Genomic DNA, 27439 nt, shown 5'->3' with positions numbered 1-27439 from the left:
TCCCAAGTTTGGACCCTCTCAATTAACAACGATACTGACTAGTTCAGGAACCAAAGTAAAGTCTATTGATATTGATCAGAACCTGAAACAAAGTTTAAGGTATAATTGACTGATCCTAAATCAGATGCGCCAGGTGAATCGGAACTGAACTAGAGACAGACATCTACACTGATACTACTCCGGTTCAACCACCGAATCAGAGTCCAGATGTACATTCCTGCATTCATACATTCCTACATTCATAACGGATAATTGGAGCATCATGGCGGCATCAATTATGACTTGACCAGAAAACCAGAGAGTGTGAAGAGAAAGTGAGGGGGGAAATGAAGGGGGGGGGGTGTGTGTGTGTGTGTTTGTGTGTGTGTGTGTGTGTGTGGAGATGTGAAGACCAGAGGGATGCAATGGTTGTGTTTGTTCTGTGGAAATCATTTCAGTCACTTCTTGGGCAGGCTGTAGGGCTCCAGCAGCTGCTTGGAGAAAGTATTGACTTTGTCCGCTCCTCGAACCTCGTGAGGCAGCAGAGGCAACTTTACTATGTGGAAATCTTCATATAAATCCTCCATCTGAGAGAGAACGAGAGAGGGAGAGAGAAAGGAGGGAAGGGAAAAGACAAGAAAAATGTGAAAAGAAGGGGAAAGGGAAAAAAATACAAAGAAAGAAAGGAAAAGGTAGAGGAAGAGAAAAGGAAATGCATTAAGTATTACGGAGAAACAAAAGAAAATTAAGTGGGAAATGAAAGGAAGAACAAATGGGAAGAGAAAAAGTAAACAGGAGGAAGAAAAATTAAGATACAGGAAAAAAGGAAGAAGAAAACAAATATTGAGGAAAAACAAAGGAATGTGAAATGAAGTGGGGAAGGAAAGGGAAAATAATTAAAATAAGTAAAGTAAAAGTACAAAGGAAAAAGTGTGAAGAAAAAAAAGATTAGATAAGTAACAAAGTAGGGAAAAGAAAAGAAAAAAAAAAAGAGCAGAAAGAAAAAAAAGAAGATGGAAAGGAAAAGGAAAGAACAGAAAAAGAGCAAAAAGCAGAGGAAAAAGAAAAGGTAAAGTAGGAAAAATAATAAAGAGAAATATTGAAGAAACGAGATTAGATTTTTAAATTCCCGAAGGTGCAGTAAACAGTAACTGAATAAATTATGGCTTTGTTTAGATCTGAATGTTATTTGATCCTCTAGTTTATGTTTTATCATAAAGATACTGAGTCAAAAGTGGCACAGTATAGAAGCTTTCCATTCGATGAGAACAGAAATCCTGTTACAGTATAAATGTCATTTGTCATAACTCATCACACACACACACACACACACACCTGGTCCAGGTACTTGGACTGAATCTTGTGTCGGGCTTCACACATCTTGCAGGGCCGCCGCTCGCTGTCTGGGAAAACCAGCTGGTTGACGATAATGTTGTGTGTGTCGATGCGACACTTGGCCAGCTCCTGAATCAAACGCTCCGTCTCATACAGAGACAGGAACTCTGCGATGCACACGCAGATAAATGTCGTCTGCTCCTGTATGCCAAACAGGACACAACATTTAGGAATCAACATTTTTTTTTATCTTTCTGATCAGGCATTAACGGGGACCACTGAGGCGTGACACTCACCGGGTCCTTAAACTGCTCGCTGACTGAGCGGATGACGGGAAGCGTCTCCTCCAGTTTAGACGCCAGCTGATCTGCATTCATGTCTCCCAGGCCCAACATGTTACACATCTGCAATGGTTTGACAGAACTACACTTAAACCTGATATTTAACTCCGTTCAATTGTAGGAGAAATAGAGTTCTTTTTAAATAAGTATTTGACATCAGCATATTTATCAGTGAGGGGATTTCTAAGTGGGCTATTGACAAAATTTCTACCAAATGTAGCCAAATATTGAATTCATACAAAGACATCAGAACATTTAAGTTTACAAGTTGAGTCATAATAAATAAAGTGAAATGACACAGGGAATAAGTATTGAACACATGAAGATAAGGTGCAAAATGACATAGAAAGCCAGAAGATCACCTGAAATCTGTCAGTATTGAGAGAGAAACCCTGCCCCATATCAGTACTAATTCATATCAGCTGCTTTAGTCCTAATTGATGGCTTATAAAGGCTTCTCATTACCCAGGAAAGACTTCATGATGGGTAAAAACAAAGAACTCTCAAGATCTTCGTAATCTTATCGTTGAAAAGCATTTTGATGGGAATGGTTATAGGCGCATTTCCAGAATGCTGAATGTTCCTGTGAGCACCGTGGGGGCCGTTATCTGGAAATGGAAAGAGCATCAGTTGACCATAAACCGGCCACGATCAGGTGCTCCACGTAAGATCCCTGTCCGAGGAGTTCAAAGAATAATCAGGAGAGTTCTGCAAGAGCCAAGAACCCCTCGGGCAGAACTTCAGGAAGACCTTGCATCAGCAGGTACTGTTGTTTCAAAGAAAACTAGAAGCAATGCACTGAACCGCCATGGCATCCATGCACACTCACCACGCAAGACTCCACTGCTGAACAAAAAGCATGTTGAGGCTCGGTTAAAGTTTGCGAAAGAGCATTAGGAGAAGCCTGTGGATTATTGTGAGACTATAGTATGGTCAGATGAAAGCGAAATTGAACTTTTTGGCAGTCATTCTACACTTCTGCCATGTTTGGAGAAGAAATGGCACTGCCCACCACCCCAAGAACACCATACCAACAGTTAAGTTTGGGGCTGCTTTTCAGCAAGGGGTACTGGCAGACCTCATATTATTGAAGACAGGATGAATGGAGAAATGTACTGGGACATTCTGGATAAAAATCTGCTGCCATCTACCAGAAAGCTGAAAATGAAAAGAGGGTGGACATATCAGCAAGACAATGATCCCAAACACAAGGCCAAGAAAACGATGAAGTGGTTTCAAAGAAAGAAAATCAAGTTGCTTGAATGGCCCAGTCAATCACCTGACCGAAATCCCACAGAAAATCTATGGAGAGAGCTGAAGGTCAAAGTTCATAAAAGAGGCCCAAGGAAACTTCAAGATTTAAAGACCATTTGTGTGGAATAAAGGGCCAGAATCACTCCTGAGCAATGCAGACGACTGGTCTCTCCATACAAGAGGCGTCTAGATGCTGTTCTACAAAGTACTAAATAAAGTGTGTTCAATACTTATTCCCTGTGTCGTTTCACTTTATTTATTATGATTCAACTTGTAAACTTACATGTTCTGATTTCTTTGTATGAATTCAATATTTGGCTTGATGGCTACATCTGGTGGAAATTTTGTCAATAGCCCACTTAGAAATCCCCTTACTGATAAAAATGCTGATGTGTCAAATACTTATTTTCCCTGCTGTATCATACATTTCTCTACAGTACACTATGGTACAAACACTGCAATTCCCAGAATGCAGTGCTGATACCTGTGAGATGAAGGGGCTGATCTGGTTCTTGATCTGCATGAGGCGGCCCAGTCCTCTCTCCACGATGGTGGGGAAGTTGAGCAGACGCAGTGTGTGTCCTGTCGGGGCCGTGTCAAACACCACCACCGAAAAATTCATGCCTTTCACTAACCTAGAAAAAAAAAAAAAAAAGAGACCGAGATGGGAATGAGATAGATAAAGAAATTATTTTATTACTAATAAAGTAATTAATACATTTTATATGAATTATTTTTCTATTACATTTTTTATTTATATTTATTTTTGACACTGGCGGTCAAAGGTTTGAAGTAATTAAGATTTATAATTTTGAAAGAAGTCTCTTATGCTCACCAAGGCTTTGATATCACAGGACGATAAAGATATAAAATAATAAGCAGTTATTTTAAATAAAAGCAATCTCACAATACTACTATTTTTTATCAAATAAATGCAGCCTTGATAAACATACAAGACATATTTCATAAAAAAAAAAAAAAAATCCAGTGCCTGTGTGTGTACATGTATATAAAACATAAATATGCTACATATATATATTTTTTTAAAGGCTTCAAAATGACTTTTGAATGTGTTGTAATAATGATTGTTGGTGGTTCGCCATCTAGATGTGGACAGTATTACTGCATTAAAAGGTCAATTTAATACTGTAGATTTTTTTTTTTTCAATCACACAACTTCATTCCCTTATGAAAGACAATAAGTGCACACTTTTATCTTTGTCTCTTTCCAGATTTTTTTTTTGCTTTGAAGTGATGTTCATAATGCTGCGATTCATTTTGGAGCTCTTTTGTTACATTCTCAGCTAGCAACTCTTTATTGAAGAAGTGTTTGAAATGCTAATGAAGGCTGAAACCTCATCTAAACACCCCCATGACAAGAGCTTGACAAAACTATGTAGCTTAGAAAGAACTATTGCATTAGGAGCCTATTACAGTGCAACATGTACAGTGCGTGAAGCTGTCTGAGTCTGACCTCATGACCTCTGCGTAGCTCATGGCCTCGTCGATGCCGGGAAAAGCGCTCATGGCTTCCTGCATCATCTTCTTCCCCATACTGAGCATGTTGTCCTCCTCGAAGAACTCATCGGGCAGCTCTGCCACACCCAGACTGGGGTCGATCTCCTACAGACAGACACGACGACGGAGAACGGTCTTATCTCATGGATTTCATCTAAATGAAAAAATCTAAACGTGCTTATAATAAGCTAAATTTAACACTGGTATATTGAACTAAATCTCAAACAATAGTAACCATAAATAATAAAACAGATGATAATACTTTGCGTTTTCTAGTTTCATCTTTCAGTTTAATTTTTGCATATCTTCACTGTCACAACGGAAAAGGATGCAATTTATATTTCTGGCAAGAACAGCACAAGTTCCTGAAGTGAATCGCACACAGTCCAAGCAAGTCCCATGCGTTTAAATTTTAAATTGACAGAGATAAACAGAGATTTATGACATGCAAAGCTGGGTGAAATACTCAATAGTATCACAACATATTTACAATTATTTCATTGACAGATGTTTATAGATTCTGTATAAATAATCTAAATGATGCAGTTTAATAGATCTGCTTTTATGGCAGTGTTCATGGATTGAGTAGGTGAACGTCGTGGCACTGTTTTTAGTGTAAACACCGCATGTAGTGCAAACATTGTGCGTGTCGTTGATAGCGTACCATGGCAAACAGGTTGTCGTAGCCCTTAACTTTGGTGGGCACTTTGGAGAACTTCTGGTCGAAGGCATCCGAGATGTTGTGTGCTGGATCTGTGGATATGATGAGGACGCTCTCTCGCACCGCTGCCAACTGAACTGCCAGACTGCAGCTGCAACACAACAAGACAGAAAATAAACAACACTTAGTCTAGACAGAATAATTTACATCCAGAGAAGAAACCAGCAATCAGTGAATGACATTATATTATCTTATGTTCAAGACAAACCTTAAATATTGGCTTTTTTTATTTTATTATTATTTAATATCCCCCGCTTTCATGTAATATCTTTCTGTAACATTTTAATAAATAAGTAATTAATTATAAATTATTATAATTCACAAAGAAAGCGTTTATAAAAACTACCCACACGTTGGTTTTTTTATGAAACGACCATTTCGACTCATGTAAGGTTTGCTGGCAGGTTATATTTAGAGTATTGTTTTAACAGGTGTTCGTTTTTAAACATAGATTTTAAGGGACACATTGTTGAGTTTGAGAGTGATTTTAGCCTGCGTTTTAATAAGTAAGAATGGCTAATCAGTGTTGTGTTGCTAAAGCAGCACTGACAGCTAACAGCCTCTCAGCTGTAAAACACCGTCGTTCATTCACCCACCTGCACGTTGTCTTGCCCACGCCACCTTTACCACCGACAAATATCCATTTGAGTGATTTCTGCTCTATAATATTCTTTAATGTCGGCTCTAACGGCTCTACATCAGGAGCATCTTCAAACTCGTCTTCCACTGAAGCTGCCATCTTTTGCTCAAGTCAGTTGGAATACAGCAGAACGGCAGCTGCACACTCCGCCATTTTGGCTCCGCAACGGCAGAAACAGCGCCCTTAAATGAACAGAAGTAAGATCCAAAATGGCCCGTGTAGGGTGACCAGTTGCGAACGGAAGTTGGTTACACTGATGACTCAGCCGGACTGTACCAACTACTTTAATTGAAGGAGAATATTCCAAAAGTGCTTGCTCAGATTTTATTTTTTATTGGTTGGAAGTGTAAGTACACTAATATTCTAATTATATCACATGTTGGGTGAGTTAATTTGTGTATTTTGAAGACAGAATCACACAAAACTTGTAGATATGGAAGAATTTGGCAACCTTTATTGTATTATAATACTATTCTTGTGCCGTTACTGCACATAAACAAATCCATCATTTGAATACTATGTCTGCTAATGTTTTTGTTGACATTTCTATTGCACCAACAAGCAAATAGTTTTTAGAAATGAATTTGGTTTTATTTTGAAACAAAATAAAATGTTGTGATGATTGTACTTCACAGATTTATTACATTTATTTTCACGTTTGTGTTGTGCTAGAGCTACATTTAAATTCTGAATCATCAATAGAAAATTAAGTAATTCATCCAGTATGATATCTAAGAGCGACAACAGGTTGATTTTAAAATTTTCAGACACTGTTCTTGGTATTCAATCACAATTTAAGTCACAATGATTCAGTACAGAGATACAGAGGAAAGCTAGAGCAGGATGAAATATTTTATGAGTATGGTTTCAGGCTATACATGGAGCTCCTAACACAGTTCAGTCCAATTAACATCATTAATCCAGCACAATAACTGAGCAAACAAAACAACAAATGTGAAAATCTTCCTTGTTGCACAAGCAGTTCAGTGACAGGAACAAGATCATATATTAAGCTGACTTACAGAAAAGACTCGAAGACATTACGAACAGTATCAAAACTGATTGAAGCATATGCTCCTTTTTTTAATTGTAAATGTTTTTTTTCTAAGTAAAAAAAAAAGTTTGCATTGATCAGGAAAACAAGGAACAACTTTAAAGCTTTCACTGTAAAGGCTGACTTTAAGTCTGCAACATTTGAAGGTGCACAAAGTTTAGTGATTGTATCAATATCATTCTCTTGACAAATAAAGAAAGAAAACTACTAAAGACTGTTCTATCCAATTCCAAATAGACAAGGCAAGGTCAAGTCAAAGCTAACTGGGGACACACAGGATCCAACATGTAACACCGAAAACAACCATTTAGGAAAAAGATGATCCAAAACCAGTCTAAAAAGGCATCTTACATCCCAGAACCCTGAAAACAGCAGCTAACGAGGCAAAACTCAAGAGTCAAACACTAAATCACTAGACGGGAGAAAATTATAGAAAGACTATGTAAAACTACCACCTCATACACCAGTTAGTGCATCACGAGATTGCAAGTAAAATATTATCACGGCATGTCTTCTCATAAATTAGGTTCTCTCATGTAATAAAGGTTTTTCAGTATTCTAATTGTGAGCCATAATCGGCACATTCACAGCCTGCAGAAATGAAACTCCGCCCACTGGACTCCTCAAATTCTCATTGGCGGAAGTTTGGCGGTGGGCGGGTCTCATATCAAATCAGAAGGACACGAGTCCCTCTCGCATATATTGCACATTTCATGAATTTGGTTAGAACAAAAAAAAGAAATGTTTATAATTAATTCAACCCTAATATAAATTGGCTCTATCTTCATTAGAGATGCTTCAGTGGGTTTTCCACCTTGCCAAACTTCACATCTTCATCAATAACATGTATATGTGACTGAAAAGAGCTTTGACATGCAAGTGAGAGATTTTAAACATTCCTCTGAGGCCTTTTAAGTTTAACATTGGAACTGTTTACACTCTCTGAACACACACACACACACACACACACACACACACACACACACTAACGCCACCTTCAATTGTTCAATCTACTGTCCCGAGCATTTCGGGGCTCTTGGCAGACTCATTGGCACATCTCTCGGTATGCGCAGGCACTCTCAGTTCGTCTCGTAGGAAGACAGCAGCGCTGCGTCGACGGGCTCCATACAGGAAGGGCAAGTGAAGGAGCGCATAAGCCAGGTGTCAATGCAGTCCATGTGATAGATGTGCATGCAGGGCAGGAACCGGATCGGGTCGCCGTACTCAAAGTCCATCATGCAGATCACACACCTGTGGGCAGAGGGCAAACATTTTTACATGCAACCAACTAATTAGAATTAGAAATGTTTTCTGGGTATCACGCACTCTTTGATCTTCTTGTCAGACGGCTCTGAGCCCGGGTCGAAGATCCCACGGGGCAGGTGCTGGATGAGGCCGATGCGCTGAGCGATACGGACCTGCTCCTCCTCCGTCAGCTGAGAGGCCAGCCGCGTCTGACTGGGCGTGGGATAGTACACAGGCACCTGCACCCGCTCCTGGGTAGCATTCAATTGCACATAATTAATACAACCCTAAAAATAAAGGAATCTTTCCATTTTACAAAAAATTCTTTGGATTAAAATCACACTAAGATAAAATGGTTCTTTCAAGAATTGTTCACTGAGAGGTTGAACCAAAAATGGTTCTTCTATAGCATCATGGTGAAAACCCACTTTTGGAACCTTTATTTTTAAGAGTCCAAAAGTGGGTTTTCACTGTGATGCTATAGAAGAACCATTTTATTAGCATGCATATTACTAGCATATTGGCAGTTTACTAATACTTATAAAACATATATTAAAGCTCTATTATTCACAACCATATTTTAGATCCCTTAACGATACACAAACTTAAACATCTACATTACTAACTACTAATAAGCAGCAAATTAGGAGTTTGCTCAGGGAAAACTCTTAGTTAACAGTGAACATGTGTTCCTTATTTTAAAGTGTTACCAATTTTTCACTGATTTTATCCTGTATTTGCAGCCATTAGTAGATATATCCATTTCTTATGTGATGAATATACTTTCTGCAACAGAACATTTGAAGATCAAATTATTTTTTTAATAGATTTTTTGAATATTAGTTTTTCTAATAGCTTTTTCTCTCTCATTTTAACTTGGAAATGGCAGTGAATTTTTTTTATTTCTTTAAATTTAGAACCTAATAATATGTTATCTTTATCATATATCATATTAATTATATAAAGAACATAACTATATTATTATGTTGCATTTTTTTGTATTTGCAAAGACATTAGTACAGATTTTTGCAATCCAAGGAAGCATTCCTTTAAAATGTATAGCAGGCTTTCAAAAATATGATCTGGCCATCATCTTATTATTATACCTTAATATGGTATATTTACAACCTAGAATGCCATTGTAGTACCTAAGCAGCATGTCCAAAACAATCATGGTATACATTTTCTCAGTCAGAGATCACAATCAATGCAACATACCAAAAATGCATATCAATGACAAACTGCATTTCTCAAAACCTGCCTACAGCGAACTTGTCCTGTTCCTTTCTAGATCAAGATCACACAGTGACATCGGCTAGCTATTGCTATTACTACTTCTAAACGGTGTGTGGGACCTGGTAGGGCGGCGGAGGCTCTCCGGGCAGACTCGCCCCCTCGGACTCGTTCAGCAGCGACAGATCATCAGTGCCTTGAGAAGACAGACAGTTCCCCATCGAGCTGGCCCTGCACGACACGACAAACACGACGAAACACGTCTAGGTGGCCTTTAAAAGACTCGTCAGGCTTCCGTTCTGTTTAGGGGTCGTCCTTTCTGCAGCCCGCTGTGTCTGATGATGTCTGTCTAGTATGTAGAAAAACAAACCCCTCGCCAAGCAGCGATCCGATTTTCTCTCTCACACACACACAAAAGATTGTTTTAAAAAGACGGAATCCTTGAAAACCTATACTGATTTAATTCTTACGGGTGTGCACGGCATGCAGGACATATATTATGCACTTATTATGGCCTGTACAGAGGAGTATTTTTAGGTAAGACCTCTTGACGACTCCATATCTCCTTTCATTGTTTACAAACTCTTGGACCGGAAGTGCGTTGATACGTGTGCATTGTGGATAATGTAGTTTTTTCACTGAAAGCTAACGCAAACCCATTTTAGGAAACCCATTTCTCCTTTGTATGTCTAACAAGATTTATTTAATCACATTGTTTTTTAATACGTAGTTAAGATATAACTTGATGTTGTATATACGTTGAATAAAAAAATATACTTAATGTAGCCTATTTAATATATAATACATTTTCATGGTGAATCTTAATTTATTTGCTAAATCTCTCTAATCTCTCTAAACATACACAAAACCAAAAGCAGTAATTCTAAACCATGTTTTAAGCTAATTATGATTGAATTTTATGTTTATTGACTGTCTTTAGTGTATTGATCAAAAAGAGTTTACTGAGTAATAGATCATTGAAAAGTAAAATGTTGAACTTTATTTTAGTTTTTTAATTTATTAATTTATTTTAAAAAAACTTCTGTATTATAATTCTGTTCTTTATTTTGATATTTTATACCAAAAAATGTGAATTCTTTGTGTTGTGTTGAGATGGATAGATGTAAATAAATATATAAATAAATTAGTGCTGTCAATCGATTAAAAAAACAACAACTAATCGCACTTTGTTCTGAAATGAATCGCAGTTAATTAAAAAAATGTAATATACTTTTATATTGCAATAATTTCACATTCAATCTTCAAATTAATGTAGAAACAACATTAAGATAGTATCTTTTTAATATTTGTTTAATGCTATTATTTTATGACTGAGGGCGAGTATCACGGATACCACTACTGATGTCTCTATGAAATTATTTTATTTTATTATAATTGAGTAATTTAGAGCTATACATTTTAACATTTAGTAGGCTTATTTAAGTGAACTTAAAACAATCCTCACATAAACCCATTATAATAAATGTCATATTCATTTGTAGGAAACAGACAGAAATTTAATAATCAAACACTAAATTCTAAATTAAATATGAATCCTTACAAATGAATCTACAAAGGCTATTGATTTCCTCTTTTTTCTTTTGTTCCTGATTAACAGACATCACTGCAGCTGGGTTAGTCTTTTTATCCATGTCCATGTTTTCTCCAAGGCAGTGGTGTGCAACCTGTGGGCTGCAATGGTATTGCAGGTGGGCCGCCAATTACTATTAAAAGAAATAATAATATTGTTAATATATATCTAAGTCATAACATGATAACATCATTTCATATAATAAAATAACAAAAAATAAATATTAAACTGTAACTATGCTTCCACTATTCGAGCTCGCTGATTGGTTTAAGAATAAACCACCAATTTATCTTAGATATTTTTGCTGCATATGCTACAGAACAACAAATTCAAACATGCATAAATGGCTTTCAACATGTTTCCTCCTGACTGCTTGCTCCGCTGTCTACCCGCTGCCGAGCTCTGCCTGCATCTGCTTTTTCCGTTGCCAGCCCGAGTTATTTTCTGTTCATTGCCAGTTCATTCAGTAAATACAGTTAACAATCTAGTTTCTGAGTACTAAGTTATTAACCCAACAATAGCGGGGTCAGTTAATTTTTTTGCAGTGGGCTGTGCAAACATATGTGTTTGGTTGGTTGTGTGGGCCGCGAGTTGAAAAAGGTTGGGAACCACTGCTCTAAGGTAAAAACGAATTCAAACTGTCGTTCTCCTCCTTTCCGAGTGATGGCGGTGTGTCAGAGAACTACTTCCTCCGCCGCCCACCACCGAAGAAACGGACGCAGCGCACCTGACAGACGCGTGTTTAGCCTGCTAGCTAGAGAACTACATCGGCAAACGCGTAAACCGGTCCCTCGCTTTCAAAGTCAAAATATTTCCTTCGGATATAAAAGTTCTGAAAGGGCCCGAATCGAGAAGAAAGGAGAAGACAAAGGCGGGGAAAGCAGCAATGCAGATCACACTAAAGACTCTGCAGCAGCAGACCATTCAAATAAACATCGACGATGAGCAGACGGTATTCACGCGCTTTCTCACGCTCAATTAAACAAGTTAACTACAAGTAGAAGTAACCTTAATCTGAGCGAACAACTAGTCACGAAAGCAGCATATTTCGAGCGATTTAAGTGGCGTTTATGAGTCACTGGGCGTGTCAGGCGATAGATAGATAGATAGATAGATAGATAGATAGATAGATAGATAGATGGATAGATGGAGAGATAAATGCAATTTAAAGTTAGTTCGTCAGGTTTGTGTACTATAGGAACATTTTGTAGATTCAGATTATATTTAAAGATTGTAACATCAGTTATAACAGTATTATAAAAAGACAGGCTTAAAAGCTAGCAGAGCATGTCTTGTTGCTTAAAATCCATGTGTTTTTTCCTTTGATGATGTAATGTATGGTTTTAACATAAGCTTTAACATAACCAGGCCCAGAGTTCATGGGTTAATTAATATAAACATGATTATGAGTTGATGCCTTGTCATTTTCGGATGTGATTTAAAGCTTAATGAAGTGTTGGGAATACACATGTGACAGTAAACACTGCAACTGTATATTTTCCGCATTCTTGTGTCGCTAAAAAAGTCCTTTTCTGATTTGTTTGTTGTTTGCAACGTTACGTGGAAGTATTTTAAAGATATTATTATATTTATTTATTTTGTATTTTGCATGGTCTATTATTGGAGGAGTGTCCCCTGGGTAGGAGTTTTAAAGGAATCTTATCACTCAGCACACCCGGTTAATAAGAAGTCAACACTCGCCACTGAGTTTTAATAATAGTAATGATGGTTTTGACTCAGGTGAAGGCATTAAAAGAGAAAATTGAGGCTGAGAAGGGCCAAGAAAGTTTTCCTGTTGCGGGACAGAAGCTGATCTACGCTGGGAAAATCCTGCAGGATGATACGCCCATCAAAGAGTACAACATCGACGAGAAGAACTTCGTGGTGGTTATGGTGTCAAAGGTCAGAATTGGGAGATTTAACCACTGGTCATGTGAAATAAAATGAATTTGACAAGATTAGACCAAATTTTTATATATTTATTTTTTCTGTCCAGACAAAAGCACCAGGACCGACCGCTCCTCCCTCAGAACCACCCAAATCTGTCCCTGCACCTTCCTCTTCCTCTCCTCCTCCTCCTGTTCCAGCCCCTGCAGCCATCCCCATCCCTAGGGAGGAGTGTTTAGATGACCCTCCTGCAACCATCTCGCCTGCACAGAGCCCGGACGGGTGAGACTCAAGCAGAGGCAATCTGAAAATAAATAAATAAATTATACATTGCTTAATATGATTTAAAATGACCCTCAATACCAAAAGTATGCCACAGAGCTTTTGTACTGTAAAAGCAGTGCCGACTGCTCCAATAAATACATCATTAATCATAATGTTTGATTTGCAGTGACACAGGTCTCAGGGCTGATGGGGAAGCTGCATCTTCAACACTAGGTAATGCAAAAATCATGCATTAAGAAACAGTTGTTTTTTTGTCTCTCAGACGTTCATGCACATGTGTTTTGCAGTCACAGGTCAGGAGTATGACGCCATGCTCTCAAATATCATGTCTATGGGCTATGAGAGAGAGAAAGTGGTGGCTGCACTCAGGGCCAGTTATAACAACCCTCACCGCGCTGTGGAGTATCTGCTCAATGTGAGTGTGCTTGTCATACAAACACATGCTTCTCATGCTCTTTCTTTCCAAATGCATTTATTATGCCAGTCATTTTTTAAGAGCACTCCATGCATGGTTGTGAGTCTGATGTACTGTTGCGTCCTGTCTTAGGGGATCCCTACTGTCCCAGTGCAGGAAACCAGACCTGCTCCAGCTCAGCTCCCCACAGACACACAGCCCACAGAAGGTGAGATGGGGCTTGAGATAAATGTGCTTCAAAGGTGTTTATTCAAATGAGCAGAACAATGATTTTAAACAATCTACACTACCATTCAAAAGTTTGGAGTTGGAAAGAAGTCTCTTCTGTTGAATTTATTTGATTAGAAATACAATAAACGGTAATATTGAAAAATTATATTACAGTTTAAAATAACTGTTTTCTGAATATATTTTAAAGTGATTTATTTATTTCTGTGATCAAAGCTGAATTTTCAGCACATTACTCCAGTTTTCAATTTCACATGATTCTTCAGAAATCATTCCAATGTTGAAAACATTTCTGCTGCTTAATGTTTATTTTTTTTAGGATTATTTAATGCAATCTCAAGTTAAAAAGAAGCACATTCATTTAAGATATGTTTTTTTCTATCATTTATAGATGTCATCAGTACTGTCACTTTTCATCAATTTAGTACATCCTTACTGAATAAAAAAAAAAAAAAAATCTTACTAACCCCATACTTTTGAATGGTGATGTATATTTTCAATCAAAAACAATGAAAAGTCATTCACACATATTAGCCCAAAGATAATATTTAATAATTTGTATGCATGGTTTTTTTTTTCTTTCATGAAAGATAGGAAAAAACTCTACACTGAAACTTTTTGAAACAATTTAGAGAGCTGAAAGATGATAAATTGATGGAAAGGAATCAAACTGACAAAATTGAATGTCATTTTTTACTGTTGTAATTTAATCTACTTTTAATAGGCATTTAATCATTTTAGTCAATTAAAAAACCCATTCAAATCATTGGAATATTACTGTCATTAGGAAATATATTGACTGTATTCAGTATACTGCCATACCTAGCATAAAGACAGACTGGTGAGATGACCGAGCGCTTGATGTTGTGTTAGGTGAGAATCCGCTGGAGTTCCTGCGCTCTCAGCCGCAGTTCCAGAGCATGAGGCAGGTGATCCAGCAGAACCCGTCCTTACTGCAGGCTTTCCTGCAGCAGCTGGGACAGGACAACCCCGAACTACTGCAGGTGAGCAAACATCTCCAGCTCTAAGCCTCACAACAGTCCGTTTGTACTTTTACTCACAGTGTGCTCCTGTTTCATTGACACGCTGACCGCAGCAAATCAGCCAGCATCAGGAGCTCTTCATGCAGATGGTGAATGCACCAGTGGGTGAGGGTGAAGGTGAGGGCGGAGAGTTTGCAGATCTGGGTGCGATACGTGATGAAGCGGCATCTGAGAGTTACATCCCAGTGACGCAACAAGAGAAAGAAGCCATCGATCGGGTGAGTGAATGCCATCTGACCAGACAGGTTTCCTTGTACAATATTGAAAGTGTTTTGTTTACTTTTTGGTGAGTTTAATGAAGTTCCCCAAATAACCTTAAGAGCTTCAATATTAACTTCCACCCATTTTTCCAGCTTAGTTTGTGATACAGCACACCAGTGTTATTTTGAGATTGTTAGGGTACCCATGTTAGTTTGAATTAGCTTGTATCTGTCTATTTTCTGTTTAAAAATGTTGAAAACAGGTTTTGCTGCTTAATATTTTAGCGGAAACTCTAATAGACACTGATGACTGGAGTAATGATTCTGAAAATTCAGCTTTGATCGCAGGAATAAATTACATTTTATACTTGATTATAATAGAAAACTTCATTTAAATTTATTTACATTTTTTAGAATTTTACTGTGTTTTTGTTCGAATAAGTGTAGCCTTGGTGAGAATTCTTTCTAAAATTAATTAATTATTGCTTTTGACTGTCTGGTAGTGGTATTTTTTTTTTTTTTTATTCCAGGTATATTTTTGTTTCATTACCATCCAGCTGGAATTAAAGTTTGCTATATATATATATATATATATATATATATATATATATATATATATATATATATATATATATATATATATAATATATATATATTATTTTTAGTTTTTTTTCAGTAGATGTTTGTTTTATTTCAAGTAACAAAAAAACTTATTTTTAATGGTTTTAGTTAACTAATAAACTTAAGTCACACAAATGGAAAGCAAATAATTGAGCCCGTTTGTCTTTCTCTCAGTTAAAAGCTCTGGGATTTTCTGAACCACTGGTGGTCCAGGCGTACTTCGCCTGTGAGAAGAATGAGAATCTGGCCGCAAACTTCCTTCTCAATCAGAATTTCGAGGACGAATGAGAGCCGCAGAGCGCCCACGTTCCCCTTCCCCCTCCACCACACAAGCGCTGCATCTACTCGGAGCACTGGTTTCCCCCCATTATTTCTTTGAGTTTACAAGTCAAAGGGAAACTCGCAGACTGGTTGGGGACGGGGTGGATGCAATCACTCGGGGAACAAATTCCAGTGGAATTGACCGCATTTGGGGCACTCTAGCATGTTAAAGAAGTTTGCTTGCACGCGTGAATACGCGTTCCCTTAGAGAATATTCAACTTAATCAGCGTCAATTGAAAGCAAACGCTCTTATAGTAGTATTATGGGTTCTGAGGAGGTTAGATGTGGGCACACACCTTTGCTTGTATATTTTTTTTTTTTTAGTTGGGCAAAGGATTAAAAAAATTGTTTAATGGAGGTTTTATATATTTCTCTAAAATCTGAGATATTTCTGTAATTTTCCCAGCACAGACCTCTGATGAATGTGATAACAGCATTGAAATATGAAACCGTTTGTGCAAACTATAGCATTTTATAATATTCTCAGCAAAACAAATGACCTAAATTGATGCTGTTTTGTAAATGAATCCATATTGTGTGGAATATCATAATCATAATCAGAGTGATGATCAAAACAGGATTGAATGTACTTGAATGAAGAAACACAATAGGTCATGTGTCCTATTTAAAGTCAACATGAAAAGGCAATCGTAAGATATTTAACTCATGTAATCTGATGTATTTGAAAGTTTAAGAGGAAATCCAATTCACAAAAATGAGGGATTTGTTCCTTATTGCCCAACGTTTTAAGTTATTTTGATGAAAGATTGCACTAAACGTAAATAAAGTCGATTTCATGTTGACCTTAAAAGCATCTTATTTAAACTGATTTCCGTTAACTGTTGGAGCAAAACAAATCTCTCAAATATACACGAGGATAGTTTTTCTTAGACATTAGCTCTGCTTATATTAATACGAGAGGACAAACCTGTATGTAAAACAAAGCAACAAAGGTTTTTGGCACACTAGAGCTCACTGTACTTCGGAAGCCAAAAGCAGAGACCTGTTACAGCATGATGATACTCTGTGCCGCCAAATTCTTCAGTCCTGTCAAAGAGAGGTTTTCTTGAATCATGTTGGTGTAAAGCTGACAATGGGTTCATGTATTGAGAGTAAAGTCTTGTAACATTCACCTTTTACAGCAGGTTCAGCAGATGGCAGCAGCTCACCTTAACATTGTTTTCGCTCATAGCTCCTTAATAACGTAGTGGCCAAACTGCCAGACAGTTACCATCAAGCCTACATGAAGTCTGACCTAGCGGATTTTTGGAATTATAAAGAATTTTTTGGTCAATGCATTGTTTTTATTGGTGGCCGAATAATGTATTAGTCAATTCTTTGATGTATTAACGAGGTGAAATCAGCAGAGCTTTGTGGATGTAGATTTCATGTAGGCTGTTTTTTTTTTTATTAAATTTTTTTTTATAGTAATTAATCAGTTGATTTATTATAGCTTGAACTCCCCTGGGAACAATAAAATCTTGTTGCCAAGAAAAGTCTACCGTAATAGTGTGGCATTGATTTCTCACCATAAAACAAGCAGATATCAGGATTTTTGTACAGTCAAGAACATCATTTATTCAATCAGGTGCTGCTCTTTACAAACATTGTTGTTTTTTATAATGGAAAAGAATCTGTAAATAACACATGCAGATTGCTAAAGGCTCTGTGGAGGCGCGCGGGGACGGAGAGCGCTGGAACAGAGATGCTTCTGTATCAAAACAAGCAAATCGGAAACACAATCTGGGTAGATATGCATGGGTAAATCGGGGCAGACTGTGAATAAATGTTCGCAACTAAAGTTTAATAATTCTGACACAATCCAGTGTGGATGTAGGGAAGATTTTACTGCTACTGACTCTTAAAGAGGCAATTAAGTACTGAACCCTAACCTTAATCACTTCAGCATGGTGTGCATGTCAAAAATGATGTACATCAATTAAAATATAATCAGATTCTTTTAATTTAGGTGACCAAAGTGTTATACTATGCATGCAAAGCATCTTAATCACAGTTGTTTGACTGGCACATGCAACTGAATGATATTGTTCTGAAAAAGATTCCAACAATTTTTTCCCATTGCATTAATGTTATAGTTGTGGTGTAAACTTCTCTATTCTTATAGAATTAGAATGATTATTAAAACTTTATAGTTATCCTATCCTTTATACAACTTTTATGCTTATCTATTTCCACTAAAAACTGTTCACTGTTGAAACATTTACTATAATGATTCATATGGTGCTTACAAACCATGCATGGCTTGAAGTATTTTAAGTGGAGCAGCTGGGATTGAACATATACTATTACTATTAACCTATTACTAGTCAACCATTGATAACAAAGCTGCCACCACATCTGGATCAGTACTTGTAAATGCATGTCATATATTATTCTAAGTGCACTGTGTCTTCAGATTTAATCGGTGCATAAGGTGCAATTAGCAAATCCTCAGGCAAGGTCTTTAAACAGCTGGTCTCAACCACTAAAAGGTGCTTTATAGTCAGAGTCAACAGTGAGACTTTTGAATTATGACTAAAACGGAAATAAATACACACAAACAAACATGACATAGCTATTGTGCATCTTCTGGTTCAGCGCTCTCCACCAACAGCCCAAAATGATTTGGTACCAGGACCGCACCGCTTCCCAAGACACACCGGTACTGCTGGTCTCAGATTTAGGAAAGGTGAGCGGAGCTGGTCCTGGGTTGACTTCAACTCAGAGCTCACTGCGTTTGACCAAAGAGCAAGAGATGTGTATGATATAAACATGTGAAGCATACAGACAGGGATATAACAGAGTTTACAACATCTTGCTCAAGAGAAAAAGGTTCAACATTTTTTCATCAAAAGTAGGGAGAGGGAGGACAGATAAGGATAGACATCTACGGTGCCAAGAGCGAGAGACTGATACAGAGAAAAAGGGACCTTTTTTTTTTTACTTTTTCCATCATCGTACAATAAAAGAATGAAATCACATCTATTTTCTTGTAATACTATACACTGTGTTTACAGCTTGGGAAAGCTCAGAAGGAGGAAAGATGGGTGTTCATCGTTTACAAGATGGTGTCTGTGAACAAAAGGCACTTTAAATGGCTCAACCTTTAAATGCTCACCTATACACTACAGCACGAACACTATGGGAGCTCATTTACATAAAGGAAGTGTTTCCAGGATGATAACGGGGTGGCCGTGGGGCACTGAATGTTTTTTCAGATGCGTTTTTTGCCTCTCATCTTGAACCACATGTGCTCTAAACTACAACGAACAAACCCCTACTCACATTAACATCGATACTATCTTATCTAAATGAAGCCCAGAGTGAATGGGATCTGATTGCTTGTGACGAACCCTCTACTCTATTCTCAATCGTGACACTTCATTATAGCCGTTACTCCAAACAAACACATGCTTTTCTGTATATTCATCTGGTATTACGGTACATTCAAGTCCTCCTGAGACGTTCGTATTTACGAGTTGTGAAGTCCTCAAGTGTGTTTAAATCCCCTTCTACTCTACTTCTGAAAAATGACAAATAAATAATGCGTATCAGGTGTGCATTTTGATTTTTATTCAATTCATGAAGGTTCAGAATCGTTATGTATTATATTGCAATTGTGGAGTACTATCATAATTTATTATGCAACTTTATTGCAAATGTAATATATAATTTCATACATTTTAACAAATTTAGATGCTGAATTCATTGCTATGACATTGTGGTGACATTCCTGTGTTTTCAACTCATAAATACGATCTTTCTGACATGACTTGAATGCACCATTTGACAAGACATTTGAAGAAGAAAGAATGGGCACTGCTTTCTTAAAGGTTGTAGTAAAATGCAGAACCAAAATATATATATATAAAAATATGAACCCCCCTTAGTAAATACAAAAGAGAAGAGGAGAGAAACAGAGGCTCGTTAAACTTCAGTCAGTCTCGTCAGAAACAGTTGTTCTGGTGTGGTATTATTCGCATATGAGTATCAGAAGCACCAGTATTTTCTTTTCTTTCATTTTTGTCATAATACATTTGCTTTTGTAAAATCGTTCCTTCGGCTCCCTAGAATAGTTAAAAAACAAAAGCCTACAAATAAAACATTAAAAAAAGATAAATGAAAAGTAAAAATTAACTTTCCCTCTTTAACACTTTGAAAGACTGGGATTCTTTTTGTGGCCCTTGTGTTTAGAGTCCAGGAGCTTGAAGACTTTATTTTTTATTTTTTTGTCTTTTTTTTTTTCACTTGCTTCGCTTTCTTAAAAATCTGAAGACAAACACAGATATCTACCCAACACATTGCACACGGCTCAGTCCACAAAGAACTTCTTTTTCCTCTCAATAATAACACTTTTCAACAAAGAAAATGTTTGATTTCTCTGAAAAATTAGTTTCTGCTCTGAAGGTGTACTTGTGTCCTGTTTTTGATCTGCACTGACCTGATACAACAGTCCTGGTGGTTCTGACAAGATGATATGATGTTTGTGGGTTTAACATGTTTGGACATTTTCTGATGACATCACTGACTCAGGTCAAAGGTCAAAAAATAACTAGACTGCCATAGAGCTAATTTCACAGCGGAAGAACTAATATATATATATATATATATATATATATATATATATATATATATATATACACACACACACACACACACACAGTAAAAGTACGATATGTTCTGGATAAGATCTAGCTATAAATATGTTTGCAGTTGCTCATTTGATGTTTGACAAGTCCATGATACATTTTGTACATATTTTCTGTAGCTTATACATGAAGTGAAGACCCTGAATTGCATGTAAAGGGGACACTGAGGCACTTTGATGCATTTCAAGTGAATGATGAAATTTTCAGCTCTCAGCCAATCAGAGTCCCTGACAATGTGATTGACAGCCAGGCAGTCCAGTTATTTAGTGAGGTCAGTGGTTTAGAGTGTTTGTACTGAAAACATGACTTTCTTTGAGTTCACCTAAAAGTTAAATACACTGTACTTTAAATGGGGTGCATATTGTAAAATCATGTTTGATATAGGGGTTTGAGTTTAAAGGTTTCCCTTTGTCCTTTAAGGAAGTGGGTGTGTGTCATTGTGCAATGTTTGTGCATGTGTGCATGTATCTAATTTAGTTGACCACTGTGCTGACAGGCTAAATATAGTGGCAGCCGGCCGTGAGTAGATTGTTGTGCGAGTCAGGCTGTACCTGTGAACTGAAACAAAAAACCGAGGAGTGGAGGAAAAAAACTGATGGTAAATATACAAACTAACTGTAAAGTGATGGAAAACATGATTGACAGGAAGGGCAGAGCACTGCTGACATAATAACGATCCAAAACGTCTGATTAATTAAGCTCTAGGAGGAAAACATGAGATTGTCTGTTTGTTTGTTAGTCACATTCTAGTTGAAGGAGAGTTGATCTTAACCTGTTATTCTAAAAACAAAATAGCACAATTCCACATGCAGTCCAATCTGACGTTATATACAGACTAAAATCGCACAAAACCAGATTTAAAAAACACCAGTGAATGGGCATGTCACAAAAACATATCCAGGTCACATCCCAGAATCAAAACCCATTTTTGGGTCATTGAGATTGACTGCATTGTGACAATATTTCTATCACAATTGAGCACATTTTCATCCATAATTCTAACTAGTAAACAATCAGTAGTCATTATTTAATAAAACAAAATAATAATCAAATAAAATGCTTTGCATTACAGCACAGTAATGAGATTAATAATTTTGCATGAGAACATTTAGAGAAAATTGGCTTGATTATTAGGAAAATAATTTCACCGTTAAATGTTATTTATGAATTATGAATTAAATGGTATTTATTAAGCTTTTTTTTTTGTAATCATATTTCTTTATAACTTTCAAAATATAATTTTAGAATTTTGGTTTTAGGTTGAAATATGACCTGGAAAGTTTTGACATTCACCTAAAAAAAAAATACTGCAAAATCAATCCAAATGCAAAGTAAAGCAGAAGAAGCCCTTGTTTGCAGGGCCGACTGTAGGATATTGATGCACAAGCATTGATTGATAGATGGTAGCGAAGAGGTCAGAGATGGATGCACCAAATGCACCCTCATTAGTTCATGCAAACCAGTTTTATGACTCAAATCACTGGCCTTTTAATCATTTAAAACACTACAAAATGAAAAGTGATGAGTCACAAGCTTGACATTAAGGTCACTCGTGCTTGACCCTTCCCATTCCTGTCATCAGCTGTCTATATGATGCTGTGATGCGTGTCTCAGTCTATTGTCTCAGTGTAGCGCTGTCATTGATGTGTGTATTGCTCTGTATTGGAACTCATCTGTGTGTGCTTTACCTTACAAACATGTAGCCTGACTTCACATCGCAAATCTAAGGCCATATGTGCATATGTTTAGGTGAAATGCACTGGGTTAGTGTTATCTGTTGTTTTGCTCACAGTCTATTGCTTGTCAACTGGTAAACAGTGAGAGGATGCCGAGTTCACACTGCGGAACAGAGGGCATCACCAAAATCATCAAATCCAAATAAGGAAGTCTAAGCCTGAGCCAATCAGAAGGCTTCAGCCAAGTCTCTCCATCCAATCACACGTGTCCGACATCGAAGGTCCATTTTTAATGATTTAATTTTCTAAATAGAGTTCTGACTGGGAAGAGATGGGTTTTCCTCAACATGGCATATGACTGGTGGATGAACAAATGGAAGAAAGGTAAATGGGATTGGTTGATGTGCTGGATGTCTCAGGAAGATGACGACGGCGTCAGTGTGTCATTTGTTTTGTTCTCCGAGCTATCCAGACTGGCAGGGTAATGATGAAGTCTTCCAGATCCCTCGATCCAAAGAGGGTGTCAGCAGTTTGGGCAATCGAGTGTGTATTTGTGCGTGTGTTTTGTGTGTGTGAGTGAGACTTCAAGGGGGGCTGTGGGAAAGTTCCATACTTAGCTTTGTGACTCCATTTCCAGTTTTCATTGTGGATTTGTGTCTGTGTCGTTCATGAAAATTCTCGTCAAAGGAACCATGACTGTAAGAAAAGGAAATTAATGTGAGTCACCCTAAAAATTACTTTAATTCATAAAAATAACCTTCGTTAATGTTTCATAACCACATTCCTGTTTAAATGTCTGAGTAAATGAGTTTTCTATTGAATTCATCTAAAAAAAAAAAAAGTAAAAAAAAAAAGAAAATAGTTTTTTTGTTTTTGCTTAAATTTTTTTTATTATGTTAATTTACTCATACTCATGTCCCAGAACTTCTCTCTTCCATGGAAAAAAATTTAGCAGAATTTATTTGCTCTTAAAAATGTGCAATATGTGTATATACACAGACTTGCATGACCTTTGAAATATACAGTGGACAGTTTTGAAGGAAGAGTTTTCAGCAAATAATGACTGTGTTTGGGATTAATATGTTTATTTATTTATTTGTATATATTAATAATTGTATGTCGGTAAGCAAGGTTTCCACAAAAATATCAAGCAGCACAACTGTTTTCAACATTGATAAGAAATGTTTCTTGAGCAGCAAATCATCATATTAGAATGATTTCTGAAGGATCATGTGACACTGAAGACCGGAGTCATGATGCTGAAAACTCAGCTTTGAATCACGGGAATAAATTACATTTTAAATTATATTCAAATAGAAAACAGTTATTTGAAATTGTAATAATATTTAAACATTTTTACTGTTGTTTTGATCAAATAAATGCAGCCTAGGCGAGCATTAGAGACTGCAAAATGTCAATAGTAAAACAAGTAAAACAACTAGTCTTGAAATTCACCATTGTAATATTTGTTTGAAACGTGGATTTGGAATGACATGAAGGCAGGGACAGTATATCCAAACACTTGAAAATTATTTTTACTTTTGAGTGAACTATTTCTGACATTTCCTGACAGTTTGACATCTCACATGATTCAACAGAAATGCTGTGGCAGTTCTCAGAATAACCACTAGAGGACAGTGGTCACAATATAAACACACACACTACTTCTACAGACCAGCTCAGAGAGCTCAGCATCGCTGTGTATGTCTCCGCTTCCATCGGCGAAATAAATGGCTAAACTAAGCCCCTGCTGTTTTTAGCTTGAATAAATATAGTGTTTAGATGTTATCTAAACAGAAATATGTGACTTAAGAAGGTTGCTGATTTTTTGACTCACTGGAAGTTCTAGAATCTGTGGATCCCTGTGGGACCCATATTATACTTCTGTCTCTCTCACTGTAGTCCTCAGTAGTGAGGTCCATACTTTTTCTTATGTTCTCTCCAGTTTGAGTTCATGTTCAACTACCTATGACATCATGTCTGGTTGCTGAGGGCAACCAAACAGTCAGCATGTGACACCCTCTTCTCTGTCTGTCTCGCTCTCTCTCTCTCCTCAGTATGTCAGACTTTCTCTCTTGCATAGATCTGCGTGTTAAAACTACATTTAACACATGTGAACTAGGCCAATGCTCAGTCCGTACGTTAAAAATGAACCGGACTTTTCTCTGCTTACAACTTTTCCCTCAGTGGAAATGTTGTTACCAGAAGTTTACTAGGATGTGTCTAAGAGATTTTTCCCCTCTAGATCTCGATGTGGTGGCACATATGTGGAATATTCACCAAGACAAGAACATGAACAAAATCACGAATGGTCTTTACATTTTTGTGTAAGGTGTTGTTTAGCCAAGAGACGAAGACTGGCTAATCTCATGTACAGTACAAGAGAGCTGCACATTAATCAGTGCTGTCATTCAATCATTTCAAAGCTATAGGAAAAGTTAGTTAGATATATATATATATTTTTTTTTTCTTTACAGTATTTTGAGCCTGAGAAACTTCTTTCAAAAACATTGAAAATCTTACCCACCCCAAACTATTTTTTTTTTTTACGTTTGAAACTTACAGTTAGAAATTTACTGTATTCAATCGTACTAAAAGTCATTCAAAATAACTTAACAGATGAGGCAAAAAGTATATTTTGGACCTTGCAAGTGTGTAAATGTGAATGCAGGAACAAAAGAGGACACTGTAAAGTCATACTTACTTGCTTACATAATAAATCTGATGAATCATAAGACATTTGGTTTTGGAATCAGTAAGGAGGAGGAGGAGGAAATTATTGTTTTCATGTGTATGGTCTTATTGTTAGTGCTTGTGGGTTTTGTAGCTGGTGAGAGTGGGAACACGGCCACAAAATCCATTTGAAATGAGCAGCGTGTCCCTCAGCAAACCCCCAGAGAGCCACTGACTGCTACCAACCACATGCACTTAACAACGCTCAGACCCACGATACTCGCTGATCAAAAACACAGGATTGATGGATGGACTGAAGAGCCTATTTTCAATTTAAAGGAATATTCTTGGGTATTTTAATGTCTGCACACCACATCTTTAGCATGATGATGATTAGAAAAGACTCAACTCTCAGCTTGAACAAACAAACAGGACATGTGTTTACAGTAAATACACTTTCAATGGAAGCCTACCAGACAAGCAGGCCTGAGGGTCTAAATGCAAAAACGTGCCTTATTTGAGTGAAATCAAAATGGACCAAATGCTCCTCATCTTGCTTGCTAAGCTTCAATTGAAACTTTGTTTACTGTAAACATGCTTCCCATTTGTATACACACATTATCTATATGGAAAGCTAATCAACAGCATGCCACACATGTCCTTAGAGTAAATCTGCATGTATGTAGGTACCTGAGTCTGCTGTGGGATGTTCAGAAAGTTGTCCCGTGATCCGATGCTGACAAACCTGTTGGAAGCTGTGGAGCCTGGCGCTGGGTATGCTGCTGGGACACACACACGTCTGTCAGCATTCACAGCTGTGATGTTTGTGTTTGTATTGTAAAGATTCTAATAAGAAGCTCATATTTGAATCACTGGCATTAAAATGTAAAATAAACAAGTGACTTAAATGTGAAGTGCGCATTTGCGGCATTAAATGGGATTGTGATCTGTTTGAGTAAATTAAGAAGTTAAGGTTTGGCTGGTTTGAATTGGCCAATAAGCACCTGCTGGTTGATTTTGAAACTACACAATTATGAGAGCAAACTCTTTTTACATTTAAAGTTCCAGTTTACCAGTCAGTAAGTTAAAAAACAACCAGCAGGGATGGAACATACAGATTGGAATTATTATTTAATATTAATTATATTAAATATATATATTTTTTATTTATTAAAAATATTCTTAAATATTAAACATTTAATTTTAGGATATGTTTTGTTGTTGACCTTTTTTCTTTTTGAAACATCTAATGGACTTTATGTCTTCTGCTGCCTTTATTAATGACACATCTTATGATATTTACTACTGAAAGTCTTGGCATTAAGAACCCATAATCTAACATAAGCAAGCAAGAGATAAATGGGAATGCTAAAGGATAGATTTCTCTAGGTATTATAGTCCTTCTTGGACCAACGGCAGACAGGATTAATGCTTGAAATATGTCTGAAATCATTTTTAAAATTCAGTTCTGTGCTGCTGGTTGCACAGAAATCTTTATCAGTAATAAGTGTTACACCAGCATCAACTGATTTATAGAAAATTGATTACTTTCCTTGGAGTTCCTATGATAACCATATTTGCGTGCTCAGTATGTGCTAACACTTTTTGGGTTTCGATAAATGGCTGATGAAGATTAAACTACAGTTTGGGATCAAGGATTTGAATGAAAAAAATGTTCAGGTCAAAAATGCCAAAATTGACATTTAATTTATCCTTTCAAATTTTCTACATTTAAGGCAGTTGTTTGAACTGAAAAAAAAGCTTTCTTTGAAAACTACAAAATTCACTTTAAAATTCAAAATTCAAATTCAGGGCAGTTTTGCGAAGTGGACTCCATGGGATACGAGTAAAATTTATATGTTTGCAGAAGTGTTCGAAAATATGTCTGTGTGTGTGTGTGTGTGTGTGTGTGATTTTCTTAATATGACTGAAAAAGGCTGCTGCTGTGTGTAAAAACACTGAAAGATGAAAGATAAAAAATGGAGGGATGAAACAGGTTGAGACCGATACACCACTCCATAGATATGAAATGAACGAATGAGGAAAAACACAGAAAGAAAAAGAACATTCACAAGTGAGAAGGAAAACAGGACGGGATGTTCTTCTCATAGATTTGCTCAACCAGGCTCCTCTTTTTGCCCAGCCGCCCTGCTGACAGCACCCGACACACACACATCCCAAGCAAAGACCCACAACCCAGTGCCGCCTTTTCTCACACACTGCCAGACACAAAATCCCTTCACCTGCACGTCTTCAAAGATTTCCTTTTTGTATTTAGCTTGATGTGTCAATGGAAAGGCACACTTGCTGAATGCGGGGCGTCAATTTTTTGTTTGTTTGTTTGTTTGTTTGGAGTCCATGCCTGCTGCCCTGAATTTGATCTCTTGAAGGAAGAAAAGAAAGAAAGCAAAATGAAAAGTGAGAGTGATGTGGAGGGAGGCTGATCAATGGGAGTGATTGGTTGGTGTTCTTGCTTTATTCAGCCAATGAGAGGCAGCGAAGTGTCTCCATTCCCATTCAATTGCAAAT

General features: G+C 37.0%; 4 protein-coding genes and 1 long non-coding RNA gene across 18 annotated transcripts in view; 1 reads left to right on the top strand and 4 right to left on the bottom strand.

Annotated features, from left to right (window-relative positions):
• Positions 1-336: 336 nt before the first annotated feature.
• On the bottom strand, positions 337-5968 carry LOC132142023 (ATPase GET3-like). Its single transcript, XM_059551663.1, has 7 exons — positions 5745-5968; positions 5092-5239; positions 4384-4532; positions 3394-3544; positions 1611-1718; positions 1315-1515; positions 337-566 (listed from the first exon to the last, which is right to left on the bottom strand). The coding sequence occupies exons 1-7, from the start codon at positions 5885-5887 to the stop codon at positions 438-440; spliced, it is 1029 nt and encodes a 342-aa protein (XP_059407646.1). The 5' UTR covers positions 5888-5968; the 3' UTR covers positions 337-437.
• Positions 5969-6410: 442 nt separating this feature from the next.
• LOC132142742 (RING finger protein 11-like) lies at positions 6411-9916 on the bottom strand. 2 transcript variants are annotated; one of them, XM_059552850.1, is made up of 3 exons: positions 9443-9916; positions 8169-8338; positions 6411-8093 (listed from the first exon to the last, which is right to left on the bottom strand). In XM_059552850.1, the coding sequence occupies exons 1-3, from the start codon at positions 9539-9541 to the stop codon at positions 7922-7924; spliced, it is 441 nt and encodes a 146-aa protein (XP_059408833.1). In that variant the 5' UTR covers positions 9542-9916; the 3' UTR covers positions 6411-7921. The 2 variants fall into 2 exon arrangements, with proteins under 2 accessions (XP_059408833.1, XP_059408834.1); XM_059552851.1 differs by having other exon boundaries at positions 9791-9910.
• A 1671-nt stretch (positions 9917-11587) lies between these two features.
• LOC132142740 (UV excision repair protein RAD23 homolog A-like) lies at positions 11588-16839 on the top strand. The gene is made up of 9 exons (XM_059552849.1): positions 11588-11863; positions 12652-12813; positions 12908-13080; positions 13250-13296; positions 13371-13498; positions 13631-13706; positions 14600-14730; positions 14823-14987; positions 15765-16839. Exons 1-9 carry the CDS (start codon positions 11798-11800, stop codon positions 15876-15878), a joined length of 1062 nt encoding a protein of 353 aa, XP_059408832.1. The 5' UTR covers positions 11588-11797; the 3' UTR covers positions 15879-16839.
• A 625-nt stretch (positions 16840-17464) lies between these two features.
• LOC132142741 (uncharacterized) lies at positions 17465-20499 on the bottom strand. Its single transcript, XR_009434104.1, has 2 exons — positions 18223-20499; positions 17465-17766 (listed from the first exon to the last, which is right to left on the bottom strand). It is a non-coding gene; the product is annotated as an uncharacterized LOC132142741 (long non-coding RNA).
• A 1264-nt stretch (positions 20500-21763) lies between these two features.
• LOC132142738 (nuclear factor 1 X-type-like) overlaps positions 21764-27439 on the bottom strand; it is a 112157-nt gene continuing 106481 nt past the window's right edge. For 9 of the 13 annotated variants that reach the window (XM_059552841.1, XM_059552834.1, XM_059552842.1 and 6 more), the window contains 2 exons: positions 25601-25692; positions 21764-22933 (listed from right to left, as the gene is read on the bottom strand). In XM_059552841.1, the coding sequence (XP_059408824.1) occupies positions 22919-22933; positions 25601-25692 (107 nt within the window). In that variant the 3' untranslated portion in view covers positions 21764-22918. The remainder of the gene's footprint in view (positions 22934-25600; positions 25693-27439) is intronic. The other 4 variants (XM_059552835.1, XM_059552837.1, XM_059552845.1 and 1 more) reach the window with 1 other exon arrangement.

This window comes from Carassius carassius, chromosome 6 (assembly GCF_963082965.1).
Source record: "Carassius carassius chromosome 6, fCarCar2.1, whole genome shotgun sequence".
Lineage (NCBI taxonomy): Eukaryota > Metazoa > Chordata > Actinopteri > Cypriniformes > Cyprinidae > Carassius > Carassius carassius.
The sequence above is the reverse complement of the archived record's forward strand: the minus strand, read 5'-3'. Positions and strand labels throughout refer to the sequence as shown.

What these genes read in the sequence shown, in the direction of transcription:
- LOC132142023 (XM_059551663.1), bottom strand. Translation starts at nt 5,887, where the DNA reads ATGGCAGCTTCAGTGGAAGACGAGTTTGAAGATGCTCCTGATGTAGAG. An exon ending in GTGGGCAAGACAACGTGCAG is followed by an intron (nt 5,240 to 5,744) that starts GTGGGTGAATGA and finishes GTTGTGTTGCAG; the next exon opens with CTGCAGTCTGGCAGTTCAGT. An exon ending in GCGAGCAGTTTAAGGACCCG is followed by an intron (nt 1,516 to 1,610) that starts GTGAGTGTCACG and finishes TTTGGCATACAG; the next exon opens with GAGCAGACGACATTTATCTG.
- LOC132142742 (XM_059552850.1), bottom strand. Translation starts at nt 9,541, where the DNA reads ATGGGGAACTGTCTGTCTTCTCAAGGCACTGATGATCTGTCGCTGCTG. An exon ending in AGCCTCCGCCGCCCTACCAG is followed by an intron (nt 8,339 to 9,442) that starts GTCCCACACACC and finishes AATGCTACCCAG; the next exon opens with GAGCGGGTGCAGGTGCCTGT. An exon ending in TCTGACAAGAAGATCAAAGA is followed by an intron (nt 8,094 to 8,168) that starts GTGCGTGATACC and finishes CTCTGCCCACAG; the next exon opens with GTGTGTGATCTGCATGATGG.
- LOC132142740 (XM_059552849.1), top strand. Translation starts at nt 11,798, where the DNA reads ATGCAGATCACACTAAAGACTCTGCAGCAGCAGACCATTCAAATAAAC. An exon ending in ACATCGACGATGAGCAGACG is followed by an intron (nt 11,864 to 12,651) that starts GTATTCACGCGC and finishes GTTTTGACTCAG; the next exon opens with GTGAAGGCATTAAAAGAGAA. An exon ending in TGGTGGTTATGGTGTCAAAG is followed by an intron (nt 12,814 to 12,907) that starts GTCAGAATTGGG and finishes TTTTCTGTCCAG; the next exon opens with ACAAAAGCACCAGGACCGAC.